Below are 19264 nucleotides of genomic sequence, written 5' to 3' on the forward strand. Positions count from 1 at the left end.
AATGATAAGTCAGTTTAGTATGCAAATATAACAATGACATCATCAGTGTCCATTTTGAAAGCACCAGAAGTCAAAGTCAGAAAAAAAAAAAATGCAAATAGCAATAGCAAAGGCAGAGTTTATATGTCTAGTGTTCGTGCTGAACAACTTTTCATTATGCTTTCCAGCTCCTCTTCCCATTCCTGTCATCACCAGCAACTCTTCAAATTGTTCTTCATCATCATCAGGATCATCGGTGTCCAATTGTTCACTGCTGTGTTCAGTGTTAAATGTGAGTGATGTGAGTCTCTCCTGGTACAAAGGAAACAGTTTATTGTCCAGCGTCAGTGTGTCTGATCTCAGCATCAGTCTCTCTCTACCTCTGGAGATTAAGTGTCTAGATGATTCCTACAGCTGTGTTGTTGCTTATTCATTCACCAACCAGACTACACATCTCAACAACACTGATCTCTGTCAGCCATGTTCACATATCACACATTCAGGTAGGACATTTTCAGGTATTTTTCTCTAATCAATTGAATCAAACTTGTGTTTTATAGTATTTAGTCCATGTTTATGGGCTTTAAGGTCATGTATATGTGTTCTCTCATCTGTGATGTTATCTTAAACACTGACAGTTCACTGGTAGCAGAAATTATAATATACAAATATTTGTCTAGACAGTCAAGGTGTGGCATTTGTCTTAAATTGTAGGCCATTTGCAGTGTAAAAGATGACATGCATTTTGTCCCACCAAACATCCTGTTTCAAAAGCAAATACTTTAACAAAGTAAAAAACTAATCATTTCTTTGGTGATTGTAAATACACTAGTGTGAGCTGTAAAGCTGTGCATCAAAATATTCAAGTACTTTACTTGAATACCTGCTTAGGTGAAATGTAATATGTTCAATCACCATAATTATTTTATTTAAAGTTTGAACTATATTATATTAAGATTACCTTTTTGCCTTTTTTCTGTGCATTACAGAACAGGAAAATAGTTCACGTCATTTCAACATTTCAGTAGTTCTTATAGTGCTGCTGCTGGTGTTCATAGCTGTAGTTGCAGGTTTGATGTACCACAGGAAGTGTAAACAATCAAAACAAGAAGGCAAGTATTGACATGCAAAATATATATTAAAATAAAAAATAAAGTTTATTAAGTATAGTTTGGCTTATTAGATGTGTGATTATTATTAAAACAGTTCAGGCTCAAGAGGAAGAGGTACTTTATGTTGATGCAACATTCTGTGAATATCGTGTTCAGAGTACGGTAAGATATACAGTATTATATGTATAACTCCCTCAGCTTCTTTATATTCCTGTAGTCTGTTGTGTATGTGTCTGAGCATATGTTATCACACTGCTGTTTCTTTCTGATGTGATAATGCTGAAAGGTTTTCTTCACTCTTTCTGCTCAACTGTTGGACTTAGAGCTGTTGTTTTAAATTATTCTGTCCTTCATTTTTAATACACTGTGTTTGAACCTGCTTGATTTTATTCTTGATTGTGATGTTTCCTTGCAGGATGTCGTTGCAGCAAAACAGACAGACCCAACTGGTGTCAGGCTCAGATGTGATGCCCACAGACCATTGGCTGAACTTCTTATACATAAATGGCACAAAAAATTAGAAACATTTCAGCAGTTTTGAAGTCGTCATCGGATCGGTTGATACAGGATTTCCGTGGAACATTCCACCTGGGAAAAAAATGATGCAGTGATGTCAAACCCCCTCAAGGAAGAAGAAAGCCGTCATGTTTGCTACTGTTATAATGAGCGTGTACATATATATATATATATATATATATATATATATATATATGTAATTTCCATTTATTATCGTATCATTTTCTTATTCTTTCATTTGGTAATTTTGTTGTTTGTTGGTGTGTTGCTATTTGTTTTTTGTTTTTGTTTTTTTGGTTGGCTGTTGTTCACTCTTGAAGCTGTGATGTTTGAAAATAAAAAACTTGAGAGATATTTGTTCTGTGTTCCTGTTTATGTTGTTTCTCCCATCATCCTATTCATATAAAGCACTTAAAAAGATGACAGTGTCATGGTGATTATTACTTCAACAGCCATCTTTTAATTTGGGCTTTGGCCTTCAGGATTGGCACAGTGGATCAGCACCCTTCCAGGTTTATATGTGTCCTCCCTTTCTCTGAATGAGCAGCAACTATTGGTTCTGAAATGAAGTACAAAGTTGTTGTCCAGAACCATCTTTTCTGTTCCTCAGTGCTGCAGGTCTGCAGAGACCATCACAAAGGCACCTCCTATTAATGTATTCCCTCTGTATCTGTATCCTTTTCTCCAGTTTTACTTCTGCTCAAGTTCACTTGTGAAAACTGCCGTGAAAGTACTGTGGGAGTTGTTGCTCTTGTATGATAAATTAAGTCCCATTTTTCTCATTTGTAAAGCACTTTGCATAAAGGCTGAAGATAATGCAGGAGCTATATATAACACTGAGAAGCTCCTTAACGAAGACGAAAACACAAAATGACAACAACTGTGACCTTAAATGGCATTTAAGGACCTTTGGCTGATCTTGGAAAAGGGTATAACTGCAGCCTGGAGATCTCCAAATAGAGGCGGGAACTCGAAAACAGAGTGGGAGCTCCAAAATAGGGTGTGGCTTCCTCCCACTGACAGTGCAAACTTCTGATTCACAAAGGTTTTATTGGTTGTGTCAGTCACAGTCTTGATTTCTTATGCTACACAAATGCTAACCCCTAAACCTACCCCACACTTGACCCTAACCTTAACCAGTGAAACTGACTGCACGATGGGATTGGCGCTGAATAGCATGGTGGATAAACAGTTAATAAATTTATGCAATATAAGATCCATTCCGTAACTTCCCAACTGGACCTCACCGGACAGTGGGACCTTTTTAGTTACACTCAGCGTCACTACACCCTCCTACCCTGCGAATTTCAAGTCCCGGGATGTGCCCGTTTCTTAAAACAAGCCGATAGAGTAAAACCTTTCCCCTGCACTGGGCTGTGACGGCTCGCGGGGGATTGCGGGGGATTTCAGTTTATATCATTAAGCAGAGGTTCTAACTCCAGTCCAAACACCACTGTCCACGAGCTTTGGGCTCTGCTCTCACTGAACATATTTATTTATGTGAATATGACGTAATTTCGCCATACTATTGTGGCATTTCGAATATTTAATGATTACTATGGTGAATGACGTCAAGTTGACCAGTACAATATGGCGGACATCTTACGCAAAGTGGCCCATAGAAACAGTTTCTAATGAGGCATCTACATATACTGTATATATATATATATATATATATATATATATATATATAAAGTTTTAGGCCACTAGTATTTTCACCAGCTAAAAAAATGGTTTAAAATAAGTTATTTCTATCTTTTGCTGTAGTGTGTCAGTAAAAAATATTGGTTTACATTTCCAAACATTCTGTTTGCCATTAATTGTAATAATCTAGTGAGATTTTTGTTTGCACAAGGAGTCTGTCAACAGCCAGTGCTCCACACTGAGATCTGATCTCATCATCATCCAGTCTGTCTGGAATGACATGAAGACACAGAACAAGCATGTTGATCTGCCAATCATGGGCCTTTCATACTAAAAACTCATATTTTCTGGATAATAATGTTTTTAAAAGTTAATGACCAGATGGATGTTTATAAAAGTTCACATCGCATAAAATATAACACAGAAAACATTTTTTTTTTTTTTTTTTTTTTACCAAGTAAAATGTTGATTATTACTCAAACTCAAACCCCCTATTTCTAAACATCTACCAAACAGCCAGTCGCGCACATCCACCATGTTTGTTGTTTTTTTTAATGTATGTTTTTCATGTTTGTAGTTCTGGACCTAAACCTCTTCCAGAGTCCAATGGACTGTGGGCAATATTAACCAATCACTGAAGTGGGTAAAGGCTAGAAGGGAGACAGCTCTGGCTACTGTGCATGCGCACATCAATCTAGTGTTTTTTTTTTTTGGGGGGGGTTTGTCACACTGTACAACAATAATACTGTATTATAGTAAGGGCTAAGTTTAGGGTTGGAGTAGGTGTAGACGTTAATAAAACACAATCTAATAGGCAGAAAAAAAATAATTGGATACTTCAAAAATCGACCTGAAATAGTAGACTATCCAGGGACTTTTGGCAAACTCTTTTCAGCATACTATACATTGGGACACACTTATTCTAATCTCACATACTACTTAGGATGTATAATATGAACACTGGGACACAAGGCCGAGGCATCGAGGCATGAGGAGGCATCCAGAGGAGTTAAGACCGAGGATACACAGGTAGGTTATATGAGGAAAAAACTGACGCACACATAAACTCTCCTCCCCCTTCACATCTGTCGTAATAATTTACATTTATATTTTTGCAGTTTAAATAAACCAATCATATCTGTATATTTCAACAGCAATTTATGAATGCCTTAAACAACGAACTTTAACAACATAAGGGAAGATCCTTTTAGCACTTTTAAGTGATTCTTGAGTGGTCAAGAATTCCACCGTGCATCCTTTGATTCCTCCGTTCTCACTTTCTTTTCTTGCATTCTTCCCTCATATCCTGAAGGACGCAAGGAAAGGAAACGAGGATGCACAAATAAGAAATGAGAAGCACCCAAGGACACACTTGAACTAATGTAAAAAAATAAATAAATTAATAAAAAAAAAAAAAAAAACAGTTAAATGCCGCCCCCTCGTGTACTTATATTTACTTATATATACATATAACAGCAGTGTGTGCAGTCTGGTTATATGCATTTGCTACAACATTTCCCCCCTCCCCGACCCCAACTCTCATCATCTGTGATGAGTCACATAGGGGGACTAATAAATTCTCAGCGGACAGAACAACTCAGAGAATCTAATAGATCATCTTTAAATAATGGACTTTCTGTTTTGTCCACTAGGTGGCACTAATTCTTCAGCATGTACTGGAACATGCACAGGAATAATTTTTCAATCTCATTACTCTTTTTCTCACTGAAAATATACAAACATATAAAACATAAAATTCACAAACAATGTAAATTAAAGCTGCAGTCTGTAACTTTTGGCACTCTATGAGTTAATAAACAGCAGGAACTACTTCTCTCTGTTTAGATACTGGGCTACTCATAAATAATGAACACAAAAAAGTAACGAACTGCAGCTTTTTAAAAGAATTCATTTTTAAATTTATTTTTTAGAGTGGTCCAGTGACCGTGGCAAATGGGATTTTACATGAGACTTTTTAAGACTTTCTCCTCATAAGTAGATAACCTGCACAAGTACATATTAGTCATCACAATGAGCAGAACATCAAAAGGTGAAATAAAAAAAAAATGACACAAGGAGAGCAACACACACATATACTCCCAAAATGTAATGTATGGTTGTGATTTGTAACTCGTTTAAAAATGTACCACATGTGGCCACTCAGGGGCGCAAATGTATAATCAGCTATTTAAAAAAAAAAGATGTTTGGCATTCATGTTATTGGACACACAAAGGTGCACTTGAGTTGAGTATGGCAAAAATGTGTTCTCATTTTTTCAATGAGCTAGTAGCAAATGGGAAGGGTGTGCCAGAACTAGGGTGTAATTTTATTGAATACCATGATTATGCCAGTGAAAAGACCACAGGCGTCTTTAAAATGCCCCAAAATGTCCTTCAAAAAAGTGAGTGATGCACAGTTGTCAAATCACAAAAGCATTTATCAACTCATTGATTCAATGGCAGCTGAAGGACCCCATAAAGAATCAAATACAACAAAATGCAGTGCCGATAAGAACTACCATTTGACTTTTTGTTGCTCTACCAGTGGTATTGCTCTACCAGTGAACAGACAAAAATAAAAGTGTTTTTAAAATGCCCCAAAATGTCCACATTTCTAAACATGAGTGACTAAAACTTTCAGTAGTTCTGCAGTTAGTTGTTTACCTGTTAGACAAGGCGTATTCATGCAAGCCCAGCTGGAATGTTTCTCTTATACTGTAGACACTTAAGTCTAAACAAAAGCCTTAGGTATTTTTTTTTATCAGCTCTTTTACTAACTGGTATCGCTTTTTTAAATTATTGGAGTACATCATTTTGTATACATTTTCTATATTGTTTTTGTATATTTTATTCTTGATTTCTGAATCAGTTTTTAACACTTCTGAAATGTATTGTGCATTTATACTGCATTAATACTTTTTTGTACTAAGATGCCTATTTTGTATTATTGTACACTTGCACTTAACAGATTAAGGAGATGAAAGTCAGTGTAAGATTAGTATGAACAGTTTGAATTTATACAGTTTGAATACATATATTACCATATATGTTCTTGTGGTGCAATATCAGCCAATCAATATTGTAAGGTTGTTTTTTTTTTCTTTCCTGCAAATCCAGAATGAGAGGGCAAGTATTACCTTATTCATTAAATGATATGAGACATTCTGTATCCAAATCTAGTGCTCAAAAGTTTTTTTAAATATATTATTTAAGTTTATTATAGTTTGAAAAATATTATTAGTATTAAAACAAGTCAGACTTGAGAAAGAGATTTACTACAGCATACACAGTGTTCAAAGAAAAGATGTTTCTGCTTGCACAATATAGTTGGCATTGTTTACTGTTTTTAGTGTTGATACTGATTTATGAATGATGATAATTTCCATTAGACCTGATTGTTTAGGCAACCTTTAAGACACATCAGTAAGTAGTAAACTGGATATACAATTGAAATTTTAAATTCATATTTATTTATATTATAAATTTATTATTTTAAACTGTGTGTAAAAACAGATGGTAATTTTAAAGTAAGTAATTTACTTCAAGCATTGTACATTGTCTTGCTGTCCTGTTCCACTTGATGGCAGTACAATCTTTTTTCATTTATGTGTGTAACGATGATGTTAAATTCTCCTTACACTGATCCACATGTGTTTGTAGCTCTGACAATCATAGAACAGCAGAGCATGTCAGAATACACACGGATCACCTGTTGCCCACAGACTGGAGATCTGCCACAGGTCAGTAAAGAGTTCATCAGATCATGACTGATCTGATTTTTTTTTATTTTATTTTATTTTTATTTTACTTATTTACTTATTATTATTATTATTATTATTATTATTATTATTATTATTATTATTATTATTATTATTGGTTTCACCCTATTTAAAACAGATTCATTTGCAAAGAATATTTCTCTGTCTCTAACAGAAATCATTGCTGGATGTGGGCAGAACCAAGACAGCTGTGAACTATCAATACACAATGAAACTCTAAAGGCAGATCTCAAGAGAATATCACTTTGACCCAGAGTTCCTGTAGGAATCATTGAATTATTGTCTTTTGTATTATATATTATATATTATTATATTTAGTATTGCTATTTCACTTTGTTCAAACTCTGAGTTTGAAATTTTCAGTCAGCTTCTTTTGTATGTGTAATATTTAGAGTTTATATTAAACATCACCAGAGGGGGCTACAGACAGCATTTAAAGCATCTTAATATACAATATACTAATTTCTATAACAGTCATCTGATAAATTAGTTGTTCAATTTGTCAGATGGGACAAGTTTACTGGAACACTGAAAATCTATAAATGTGTTTTACATTTTAGCTCTGAGCTCATCCAGTGCTGTGTACCAGCATATTATATATACTAATACTAATACTAATAAGCTGGTCCTTTGCTGGTTTAAGCTGGTCCTTTGCTGGTTCATGCTGGTCCTTGACCAGCAACATGACCAGCAAAAACCAGCAAAGGACACGCTTAAACCAGCATCAAAACATACCTAACCAGCATATGCTGTTTTTTTTTTTCACCAGGGCAGGTAAAGTAGTAATACATTATAAACAAAATATTTTTCTACATTCATGTATTAGAACTGTAAAAAAATGCACATCTAAAACTGTGATTATGTTGTTATTTAATCAGTTGTGCCCCAATAAAAATCATTTAGCCATGACAAAAAGTATCAGGTAAAGTTTGCCACGTTCTAACGGAAGATGTCATCATGGACTTTTACAGTAATTATTTGACTATTACATATCTCAATAGAGTCTAGCTTATGTTTGTTTGCGTGTGTAAGCCCTGTACAATGTGGTGAATTCATAAAAGAGACACTAGATGGAGCCAAATCAGAGCTCGACAACATGTGAAACTTGAAGCATGATTTTCTTCTTAAGCAACCTGCACACTCTCCGACGCAACGCATATTCAAAAGATTATGCCAAAAGTCCCTGGATGATCAACTATCTCCGTTAGATTTTTTAAGGGTGGTGTGGATACGTGCACATTTTAACGGTTGAACATTGTACTTCGGAGGATGAGTCGGTTTAGAACTACAAACACGAATAAAAAGAACTACAAGCATGGTTGAAAAGCGTGAGACCGGATGCCTCAAATGGAGGCCTACTTTGATGTGATTGTTCATCTTAGACCAGCTTAAATATAACTACAAATATGAGCAGAGCTCTTAGAATTAAAAACTAACGACTGGCAGATCAACACGCTTATTTTCATTCCAACACGGTAAGAACTGTGTGAATAGTGTAAATATAATTAACTAATATATGGACTATGTTAACGCATACAGGATGATTGACAGACTAGATAACTTTTAAGCAGGGGTACAGTCAAACCTGATTCAGTTGCCATGATAAATTTATGTCAACATTACACATAAGCTAACAGGATTGGTGGTAAGAAAAATTTACGTCACAAAATATTCCAAAATGCTGTTTGATTTTCCTATCAGCAGATGTTATGCGTGTGTTTGTGCACTATAAAAATACATAAATGTATAATGGTCATGTAACTGACTTGCTTTTCTGTGTTATCTTGATTGTGGCTCATGCTCTGGTGGTTTTATGTAGGCTATAGGATGTGGTGGGAAACTGACTTTAAACCTATAAAGAGGAAGTAAATCATAAATGATGAAGCTCATGTAGAAGATTAAAACTGTTTGCAGGAAATATTTAAAATAAGAGCTAATTAATTCAAAATTGTTTGTTTGTTGTTCATGCAGCAACTATGTGGTTTGACCTTTGAATTTAAAGGGACACACAGTTTTATTACTATGAATGGGAGGAAGTCCCTAAGTAAACACCAACTGCCAATTGATAAAGACATTATGTCACAGCAGCTGCTATTCAAAGCTCTGGTTTGCATAAAAACAAGAAGTTAGTGTCCTGAGATGTGTGCTTAGAACAGCACATGTACATAGCCTGGACCAACCTGAAATACAAGTGGTTTTAATGCTATTTCAGCATAAGAAACAAAGCAAAATGCACAGAAATCATTTTATTTGGGAAACTGTGGTTCAGCAGAACTTGCATGATACAATCACAAGACACACAGCATAAAAACCTGACCTCATTAGCAGATCATGTCTTTCCAGTGCATTTTTTTTTTTAGTGTAGACTGTCTAGAGATCAAAATTCTGTATAATTTACATTCTGTGCCTTTAAAACTGTGTCGGAGTGCAAAGAGCTTTAAAACCACTAAGTTTAAATAGTCGATAAACAATTTGGTTCTGAAAGTTAAAAGTAATGTAAAATCTTGTATGCCAAACATATGCAGTTACTGCAGCATTGCCACTACAGCGTTAACTGTACCCATTGAAAATGGCATTAAAATTGACAGGTTTGTCACAAAAATGTTTTGCACTGAAGCAGTGCACAAGGACCCTTTTATGCAGAATGAACTTAAAATGCTTTGTGACCTTACTTGCAGCTCAGTTTTAGATTCAAAATGATACCTGTGGTCAGATCTATTTAGGTCAGTGTAGAGCATAGAGCGTTTTTGTTGTTGTTGTTGAATGCAGCAGCAGGTGTTTTGGCATATCTATTATTGGACACACAAAGGTGCATTTGAGTGTTACCGTGTATAAAGTGTATCTGTGCCCACAGCGAGTGCTTTGCTCATAGGCTCTTGTGAAACTCCCTTACCACCCTACCACACTTTGTGCTTCACTGAAAACAAATGCAGTGGGAACGCTTCAGAGAACTGGAATACATACTTCAAATACAGGTACAAGTTTAGCTTGAAATGAGGGTAGTGTTCAGTGACATTTAATGCTATTTGATCAGTAGCATGTGTTGAATGTAGATTATAATAAAGATTTGAAGCTTAGGGAAAAGCATCATGTTTCAAAACTAAAAAATGTAAATAGCAAGAAACTTTTTGACCTGATGGTGGCACTAGTTTGAGTTTACAAACAGATAAGCTTTAATTGCTTGGTAACAAATTGCATTTCCACAAATAAATATGTAAATGATTGACATAAAAGTAATAAGACACATTGGAAGTCTAATAAAATTTGGTTTCCTGTTGTTTTATTTTAGTTATGATGTGTCAAAGTATTACAAAATATGTTTAATCTTAACCTTCTGATGAGAAAGTTGACAAGGTGAGTTTTAGCTGGAAAGGAAACAGTGGCCTACCAGAAACCAAGGTGTCAACAGAAAAAAAAAAAAAAAAAGTCTTCTAGAGGTTAACTGAGAGAAACAAGGCTGTTACAGCTTCTCAGTGGTTTGGGGGTCATACAGTGCTGTGTGAAATAGCATACTACAATTTTACTCTATTCATGCAGTATATATGTACACAGTAACATTAGGTGAATTTCTGTGTGCATATCTGAAAGCATCCTGATGTTATGTAAACTCTGTGGTTTGCATTGCAAATTGCATGTTGGTTCACCAGACGTTGTTATGTCCATCCCAAAAAAAAAAAAAAGAAAAAAATAGAAAAACAAAGTAACATGAGACATTCATTATTGAATGTGGTCCAACTCCAGCTGGAAGATCATTATTTTAAGGTACCATGACTTCATGGTGGCCAACGGCCAAAATAACAAACAAAAGAAATTATTAATCATAACATGCAAGTAGCTTCCCTAACACCCTGACAAATAATCCAAAAATAAACGGCAGGTCAACCCTATATTCTTCTTAGTCTCTAATAACATCTGTAGCATCTGTGAACATTAATGGGAGACATCCATATACTATAGCTTTGATCTGTCAATGGGAGGAGATATCTGTGGACCTCCTCACAACAAAAGATCCAATACTGGAATAAGCTCCCCATCTGTAGACCTTTTAAAGATATGTGTCACACAATCCACCAATCAAGTCATTTTCAAAAGAAATTAGCAAAGCCCTTTGGTGAAAATGTGCATACCTTACATTAATGTGTTTATGAATGTTTCAGGAAGAGAGCTTCCCAGATACATCTTGGCTCCTCTCAAGGTTTCTTCTTTATCAACATGTGCATAAACATCTCAAAATGCCACTGGCACAGATGTTTTATAAGCACTGTTCTTAGAAACCAACTTTGGACCAATATGTGAAGCACTATAAAATTAAATGGAATTGATGGACCCTTTATAAATTATTTAACAGGGCAATAAGAGTTTTAGATGCAAACAAATAATAGAATTATAGATGAACTCCATAACTGTACACTCATCTGGTGTTTCATTTTACAGATAATGGCAAAAACCATGTATGCAAACTGGTAAATTCTATATATAATCATTACGCAAAATTATGTATAAACTGAAATGAATATATATATATACATATTTACAAAAACTTTTACTTTGAAAGAACAGGAATTAGGATAGGGATTCACACTAATTTTCACAATAAAGTTCATCAGTACTAGAGACCTAAGCGCTATTTGTTCAAGTAGGAAGGGCATATTTGATTTACTATGAACAGTCGAGAGAGAGAGAGAGAGAGAGAGAGAGAGAGAGAGAGAGAGAGAGAGCGTGCGTGTGAGCGTGCAGTCAGAACTGACTTTCAATAATTCAAACCTAATGGAAATATCTTTATATAACTGGATTATTCCTCGCTTCTAAACGTTTTTAATTCTTTCTATGGATATATATATTTTGTCACTGAAGATATGACGAACATGTGAACTACATCTGAGAATGGAAATTCTTTTTGTAAACGGACCTGATCGTTGAACTTGTTTTTCGTACGCAGTCGGTTTTCGCATCATGTTTAGGATACATATCGTTGAGTGTTTATTGAGAAGTTCAGGAAAATGATTCACAGCGCATCTTTCTTCTGTCTGTGTTTTTTGCTGTCGAATGGTACGTCATAACGTCGTTTGTTTTAAAAATAGCAAATTAAGAAATGCAAACATTTTTTATATTAAAGGTTTTCTAAAATGTTATGTTTAAAATGCAAATGAGGTAATATCTAATTAAATATACACATATTGGATGAAGCCAAATGTTGCCAGAATAAAATTAAATAAAATAAAAACAGAGAGAGAGAGAACTTTCACCATTTAAGAACGAAATTAAATGAAATTAATTAGGATTAAATAAAGAATTAAAATCAGACAGGTGAAATTTTGAAAAACGGCCTTTAAAGATTATAATTGAAATCTATAGACACAAATAGATAAAGTGCAACTAAACACTTAAAAGTTCATTTTTTTATGTTTTCTTTCCAATAGTCTGAAAGAATTTCATGAAAAGCCAAAAAGACCAAAATCAAAAACAGCCCACTGCATGAAAAAAATAAAAAATAAATAAATAAATTAAAATTAATAAATTAAAATTTAGTGTTTTCATTAAATTCAGTGCAAATAATATTTGTCCTATAGTGGATCTTCCTCATTAATATTCTGTTTGATCTTGAATAGGTTTTTTTATTTTTATTTATTTTGCATGGAGTGTCTTGACTTAAGTCCTATGGATCTTCCTCATTAATATTTTGTTTGATTTTACAGGTTTTATTATTTGCTTGATAAACTTTATATTTTTCTCCAGGTGATACAAGTGAAGTGATGTCAGTATCAGTGATGGAGGGAGATTCTGTCACTCTAAACACGAATGTGACTGAAAGACAGAGAAATTATCAGATAGTGTGGAAATTTGAACCAAAAGGCATTCAAATAGCTGTAATTTATATGCAGAGCATTGATATGAATGGCAGTAATGTGATATTTGGAGACAGACTGCAGATGGACAGTCAAACTGGATCTCTGACCATCAGAAACATCAGAACTGAACACTCTGGACTTTATAAACTACAGATCTTCAGCAACAGAGAAACTTCACACAAGAGATTCAATGTTACTGTCTATGGTGAGTAATTGATGTCCTGCCCATGATGATCCAGACTGTGATGATTCTCAAAATTAAAACAATTTCTCAGTGTAAACCCACATTTAATAAAAGAAATATGGATAAACTGATATAAGAATGAAAAGATGATACATCGTCATAATACATAATTGTGATACATAATCACAATTCAAGATACAAATATGAAAATGACATCACTGTCTGTGACATTTTGAAAGCACCAGAAGTCAAAGGCAAAAAAGGATAGCAAAGGCAGAGTTGTTCATGCTGACTATTTTTTATTTATTTATTTATTTATTTTATGTTTTATAGCTCCTCTGCCCCTTCCTGTCATCATCAGTAACTCCTCAAACTTATCATCATCATCATCATCAGGATCACCAATGTCTAAATGTTCACTGCTGTGTTCAGTGTTTAATGTGAGTCGTGTGACTCTCTCCTGGTACAAAGGAAATCATTTACTGTCCAGCATCAGTGTGTCTGATCTCAGCATCAGTCTCTCTCTACCTCTGGAGGTGGAATATCAAGATAAAAACACCTACAGCTGTGTGATCAACAATCCCATCAGCAACCAGACTCAAAACAACATTAACATCACTGAACTCTGTCAGACATGTAAAGGTATCACATTACCTCTTTTCTGCTAATCATGTTAAATGAATCAAAACTGGGTTTTATAGTATTTAGTCAATGTCGATAAGCTCTAAGGTCATCTATATCTGTTCTCTCATCTGTAATAAAATTCCAGCATTCTGTTTCAAAAAGAAATAATTCAACAGTTTAAAAATTGTTCATCAAATGATTTACACTAATGACTGGTTTCTCTGTGTATTACAGCACCAGATGGCCGTTCACATTGCATGTCAATAGTTATTCCAGCACTGCTGATGGTCATAGCTGTAGTTGCAAGGCTGATGTACCACATAAAGTGTAAACAACAAACAAGGCAAGTAATGACATTTAGAAATGACATAAACAACAAACAAAAATCAGTTAAGCTTAGTAAATGTAGTCAGGTTTATTAAATGTTTGATTATTAATAAAACAATAAAGAATCATGATCAAGAGATTCATTATGCTGGTACAACATTCTGTGAACATCTGTATCTGAGTATTTGTGTTCTTGTTTTCTTTCAGGTTGTTGTTGCAGCAGATCACACTGTGTACACAAGTGTTTAGATAATCATTTAGGATCCAAAAGACTGGCAATACTTGTTATGCAGGTCACTTTGTTTTTGTTTCCCCCCTGTGTTTCTTACTTCTTTGTGTGTGTGTGTGTGTGTGTGTGTGTGTGTGTGTGTGTGTGTGTTTTTTGGTCTGTTTGTTTTTTCTGCAATATACATATTTTTGTTTGTTTTTATTGTTTTCTGTGAATGTTATCTCGACTACACTGTAGCCATTCAGAAAATGTAATTGTATGAAGGAATATGAAAGTAGTTTCTGAAATTCCAGAAGGTATTGAATAACTGTAATGAATAACTGTAATTGCATGTCATGACTACACTATGATGGTGTTTAGTATTTGTGTGAATGACACTGTGCACCTTGTAAGTATTTTCCTCCTCAAGCTGTGGAAAAGCTGCTTATAATGGGCTTTGGTTCATGATATGACTTTATCATCATCATCTGTTTTTGGTGGTTTTCAGTGTATTATAATGATACAAAACAGCTGCTAGTACTTCAATAGGTTGGTATATTAACATTTTATTCGTTAATGAAATATGTGTTTGTCTGTTTTTGAACTGTGAATTTAAGTTAAGCCTGTAAAACAAGAAAATGTTGCTACTGTATTTTTTATGGTAAAGTTCTGGCAACTACAGTTTGCTGGTGTTTTACCATAAATGGAACAAATTTTTATTATTTTTTTAAACAATGTGCAGCACACAATGTGTAACAGATGCCTATTGTGCTGCCTGCCTGATCTCATTTTCTGCATAAGACATTTCTTTCATGTTCATTCTCCAGATCTCCAGCTTCACGCATCTGGTAAAAGAACATTTTAATTAATCATAACTAACATTTCTTTTCGTTTAACATTAACATATTTTGTGCTTTTGAGAAAAATATGTACCAACACTCAAGCAAAAGTTAGTTGCAAAGACAGATACATATGTGTCCACGAACAAAGCAGCCAGACGTCTGACTGAATATAACATTTATCATAACAACCCATGACTTGAATAGAAAGCAGAAGTAATTAAAAAAACAAAACAAAAAAAAAATAAATTTGCTTTGCATAAGTATAAGAAAAACAATGTAATGAATCATGTCTTCTTTGCCATGCACCAGTGCTATATAAGTTATTGTATTCTTTTTGTGGTGGGAATTCTCTGTGATTGTAATGTGGTCCTTCCGGCCATGAATAAAGCATGTTCAAAGGCATTGTCTGGAACCTGTCTGGTTAATTCTGTGAAGCAGGTTACTGAAACACTAAAGATCTTAGTTCCAAGTGATAGTGATCAAACTCTGCAAACATCACTAAAGTGTATACATTTATGTCTCCAGAGATGACCCAAGAAAACATTGCTAGAGACCTCCCAAGTCATGTGCATGGGGGAAATTCTACCACAAGCTGCATCATACTTATTTATTGGCCATGAAAAGCAGAAGCAATCTTTGGTTCACTGTTGTTCAGGTGTGAATCTGGTTTGTGAACTGCTAGAGATCGTCTGTGAAGGGTCATATAGATTCACAGTGAATTCATAAGTTCATATGTACATGCAATCAGATATAATAAAGTATGCACATTTGGCGTGGTGTCAGGGGGAGGCCTCAGTTTGGATTCAACCCAGAGTAAAAAGCCAAACTTATAAAAAATATCAGCTTTTAGCACACACCCAACGAACATGGATGCATTGTACTAACTGGAAGCTAAACCTTAAACAGTAAACCTTAAACAGTAAATGCATTCACCAAGTGTAACTTAATGAAGGAATATGAAAGTAGTTTCTGTAATTCCAGAAGGTATTGTAATATACTTTAAGCACCCATTTCTTAGTGAGATACACAGACTTGATTCAACATAAGTAATTTTAACCTCTACTGAGCTGCTGAGAGTTTAAAGGAGGTGAAATGCAAAAAAATAAATAAATAAATAAAAATAACTGTAAAAGTGCTAAAGTAAATCCAGTTAACTTACAGCAGATGTTTGGCATTCATGTTATTGGACACACAAAAGTGCACTTGAGTTAAGTATGCCAAAAATGTGTTCTCATTTTTTAGAGCTAGTAGCATTTAGGAAGGGTGTAGGTTGTAATTTTACTGAATACCATGATTATGCCTCTGAAAAAGCCACAGGCATCTGTAACAGAGAAACAAACAGTGATGCACAGTTGTCAAATCATACAAGCATTTATGAACTCATTGATTCAGTGGCAGCTGAATCAAATACAAGAAAGCAGTGCCGGAACTACCATTTGACTTTTTGCTGCTCTACCAGTGGTATTGCTCTACCAGTGAACAAACAAAAATAAAAGTTTTTTTAAAATGCCCCAAAAGCCCCAAAATGTCCTTCAAAAGCCAAAAGTGATGCTCTGTTTGAAGTCTTCCCATTGTGGTTTTGCTTTCTCTCAGGAACCCCATAAAGAAAACACATCATATACTCGAGTGTTAATGCAAAATGTTTTGATAAGTCTATTAGCAATTTTTTTTGACTGAAATGAAACTGGCATGTAAAAGTCATTTTCAAATATCAACTTCAGGGTCAATGATCACAAAATGCATTTTAGAGAGCATAAGGGCAGATTTTACAAGCAGTGACAAATGTTTCACATTTATAAACCTAAGGGACTGAAACTTTCAGTAGTTTGAAACCGTCAATAATCAGTATTTAATCACTATTTCAGCATCAGAATTTTCTCTAGCTTACACTGCCAATCCATGTCATTGAATGTTAACAAATACATTAACATCCTATTTTTGTATTGTTAATTTCTCTGCAATACTTAGCATTCAGCAGTCAAATATTTCTGAATAATCCACTCATGTAGATTAGTCTGTATAACTGACCACTCACTTGTAAAGCTGAATAGATATGTTTTAATGGATTATAACTAGTGTTACTTTAGACCTTCAGTGTTTACCACATTGGCCATCCAACCTGCTGTTACTTGTTTACCTGTTAGACAAGGCATGTTCATGTAAGCCCAGCTGGAATCTTTCTCTTATACTCTGTTATAACATTCACAGTAGACACTTAAGTCTAAACAAAAGCCTGGTATCGTTTTTTTAAATTATTGGTGTACACTATATATATATATATATATACATAATTTTGTATACATTTTCTATATTGTTTTTGTATATTTTATTCTTGATTGCTGGATCGGTTGTATGAAATGTATTGTGCTTTTATACTGCATTTATACCTTTTTGTATTAAAATGCCTTTTTTTTATTATTGTATACTTGCACTTAACAGATTAAGGAGATGAAAGTCAGTGTAGCCTCCAGTAAGGCCACATCTAGTTTGAATGGGAATTTTAACGGTTAACCGTCTTCAGTTATTATATAGACTTCCTTTTTTCAAACAGATTTGATTCTGAATGTTTGGCACCCACCCTAACCGACAAGCCATAACTTGTCTGCTGTTAGTTGTTTAGCTTGTCAGACAGGACATGTTTGTTCAACTAATACTGGAAATCTGGAGCTCATCAGAAAATGTTGTATTCCACAGCACTTTTTCAGTGTAGAGAATGAAGAAGTATACTAATACTCAGTGTTTTCTGTAATGTGTCCCCTACTGATTTTGATATACTAATACTGTACTACTCTCACAAGTTATAGTGTTCAAAAGGGACAAAAAATTGTTTGACTCTGCAAACATCACTAGAGACACACTAAAGTGTATAAATTTATAAGTGTCGCCGTATATGACGGAACATGTGAACTACATCTGAGAATGGAAATTCTTTTAGTAATGACCTGATCGTTGAACTTGTTTTTCATATGCAGTCGGTTTTTGTGTCATGTTTAGGATGCATATCATTCTTTATTGAAAAGATGAGTCTTTATTGAAAAGTTCAGGAAAATCATTCACAGGGCATCTTTCTTCTTCATCTTTTTTTTTTTTTTTCTGTCGAATGGTACGTCATATCATCTGTTTTAACAATTGTATTTTGAATGTTTTCTTTCCAATAGTCTGAGAAAAAAAAAAAAAATTAATGAAAAGACAAACCTGATCAATGTTTTGAAAAAAAATATGTTTTTGTCTGTAATTTGTTGGCTTTAGTGCAGTATAATATTTATTCTAGTGGATCTTCCTCATTAAGGAAAATATTTTTGTTGTTGTTGCTTGAGCTGTATGTTTTTTTCCAGGTGTGTTTGGTGGTGATACAGATGAAGTGAAGTCAGTATCAGCAATTGAGGGAGATTCTGTCTTTCTAAACACTGATGTTAAAGTACTCAGAGAAAAGCAAATACTCTGGACGTTTGGACCTCAAGAGACTTGTACAGCTGAAATCCACAGACAGAACATCTTCAGAAATGTGAATAGGGATAGAAAAGGCAGAGTTTTTATAGTGTTCATGCTGAACAACTTCTTTATTGTGTTCCAGCTCCTCTTCCCATTCCTGTCATCACCAGCAACTCTTCAAACTGTTCTTCATCATCATCAGGATCATCAGTGTCCAATTGTTCATTGCTGTGTTCAGTGGTGAATGTGAGTGATGTGAGTCTCTCCTGGTACAAAGGAAACAGTTTATTGTCCAGCGTCAGTGTGTCTGATCTTAGCATCAGTCTGGATGTTTCCTACAACTGTGTTGTGGCATATTCGTTCACCAACCAGACTACACATCTCAACAACACTAATCTCTGTCAGCCATGTTCACCTATCACACATTCAGGTAGGACATTTTCAGGTATTTTCCTCTAATTAATTGAATCAAACTTGTGTTTTATAGTATTTAGTCCATGTTTATGGGCTTTAAGGTCATGTATATATGTTCTCTCATCTGCGATGTTCTTAAACACTGACAGTTCGTTGGAAATTATAATATACAAATATTTGTCTAGACAGTCAAGGTGTGGCATTTGTCTTAAATTCATGGCCATTTGCAGTGTAAAAGATGACATGCCTTTTATCCCACCAAACATCCTGTTTCAAAAGCAAATACAAAGTAAAAAACTAAACATTTCTTTAATGACTGTAACTGATTGAAAGTACTTTACTTGAATACCTGCT

The 19264-nt window shown here is 34.5% G+C and overlaps 2 protein-coding genes across 3 annotated transcripts in view; both read left to right on the top strand.

Moving 5' to 3' along the window:
* The window catches only part of LOC127160135 (SLAM family member 9), a 69673-nt gene that overhangs the window by 49508 nt on the left and 901 nt on the right, over positions 1 to 19264 (top strand). For both annotated transcript variants that reach the window (XM_051102788.1, XM_051102787.1), the window contains exons 4-5: positions 168 to 482; positions 969 to 1091. In XM_051102788.1, coding sequence (XP_050958745.1) covers positions 168 to 482; positions 969 to 1091 — 438 coding nt within the window. The remainder of the gene's footprint in view (positions 1 to 167; positions 483 to 968; positions 1092 to 19264) is intronic.
* LOC127160136 (SLAM family member 5) lies at positions 11760 to 14360 on the top strand. The gene is made up of 5 exons (XM_051102789.1): positions 11760 to 12079; positions 12767 to 13084; positions 13397 to 13705; positions 13922 to 14030; positions 14222 to 14360. The coding sequence occupies exons 1-5, from the start codon at positions 12031 to 12033 to the stop codon at positions 14265 to 14267; spliced, it is 831 nt and encodes a 276-aa protein (XP_050958746.1). The 5' UTR covers positions 11760 to 12030; the 3' UTR covers positions 14268 to 14360.

Source organism: Labeo rohita, unplaced genomic scaffold (assembly GCF_022985175.1).
Source record: "Labeo rohita strain BAU-BD-2019 unplaced genomic scaffold, IGBB_LRoh.1.0 scaffold_291, whole genome shotgun sequence".
Classification (NCBI taxonomy): Eukaryota; Metazoa; Chordata; class Actinopteri; order Cypriniformes; family Cyprinidae; genus Labeo; species Labeo rohita.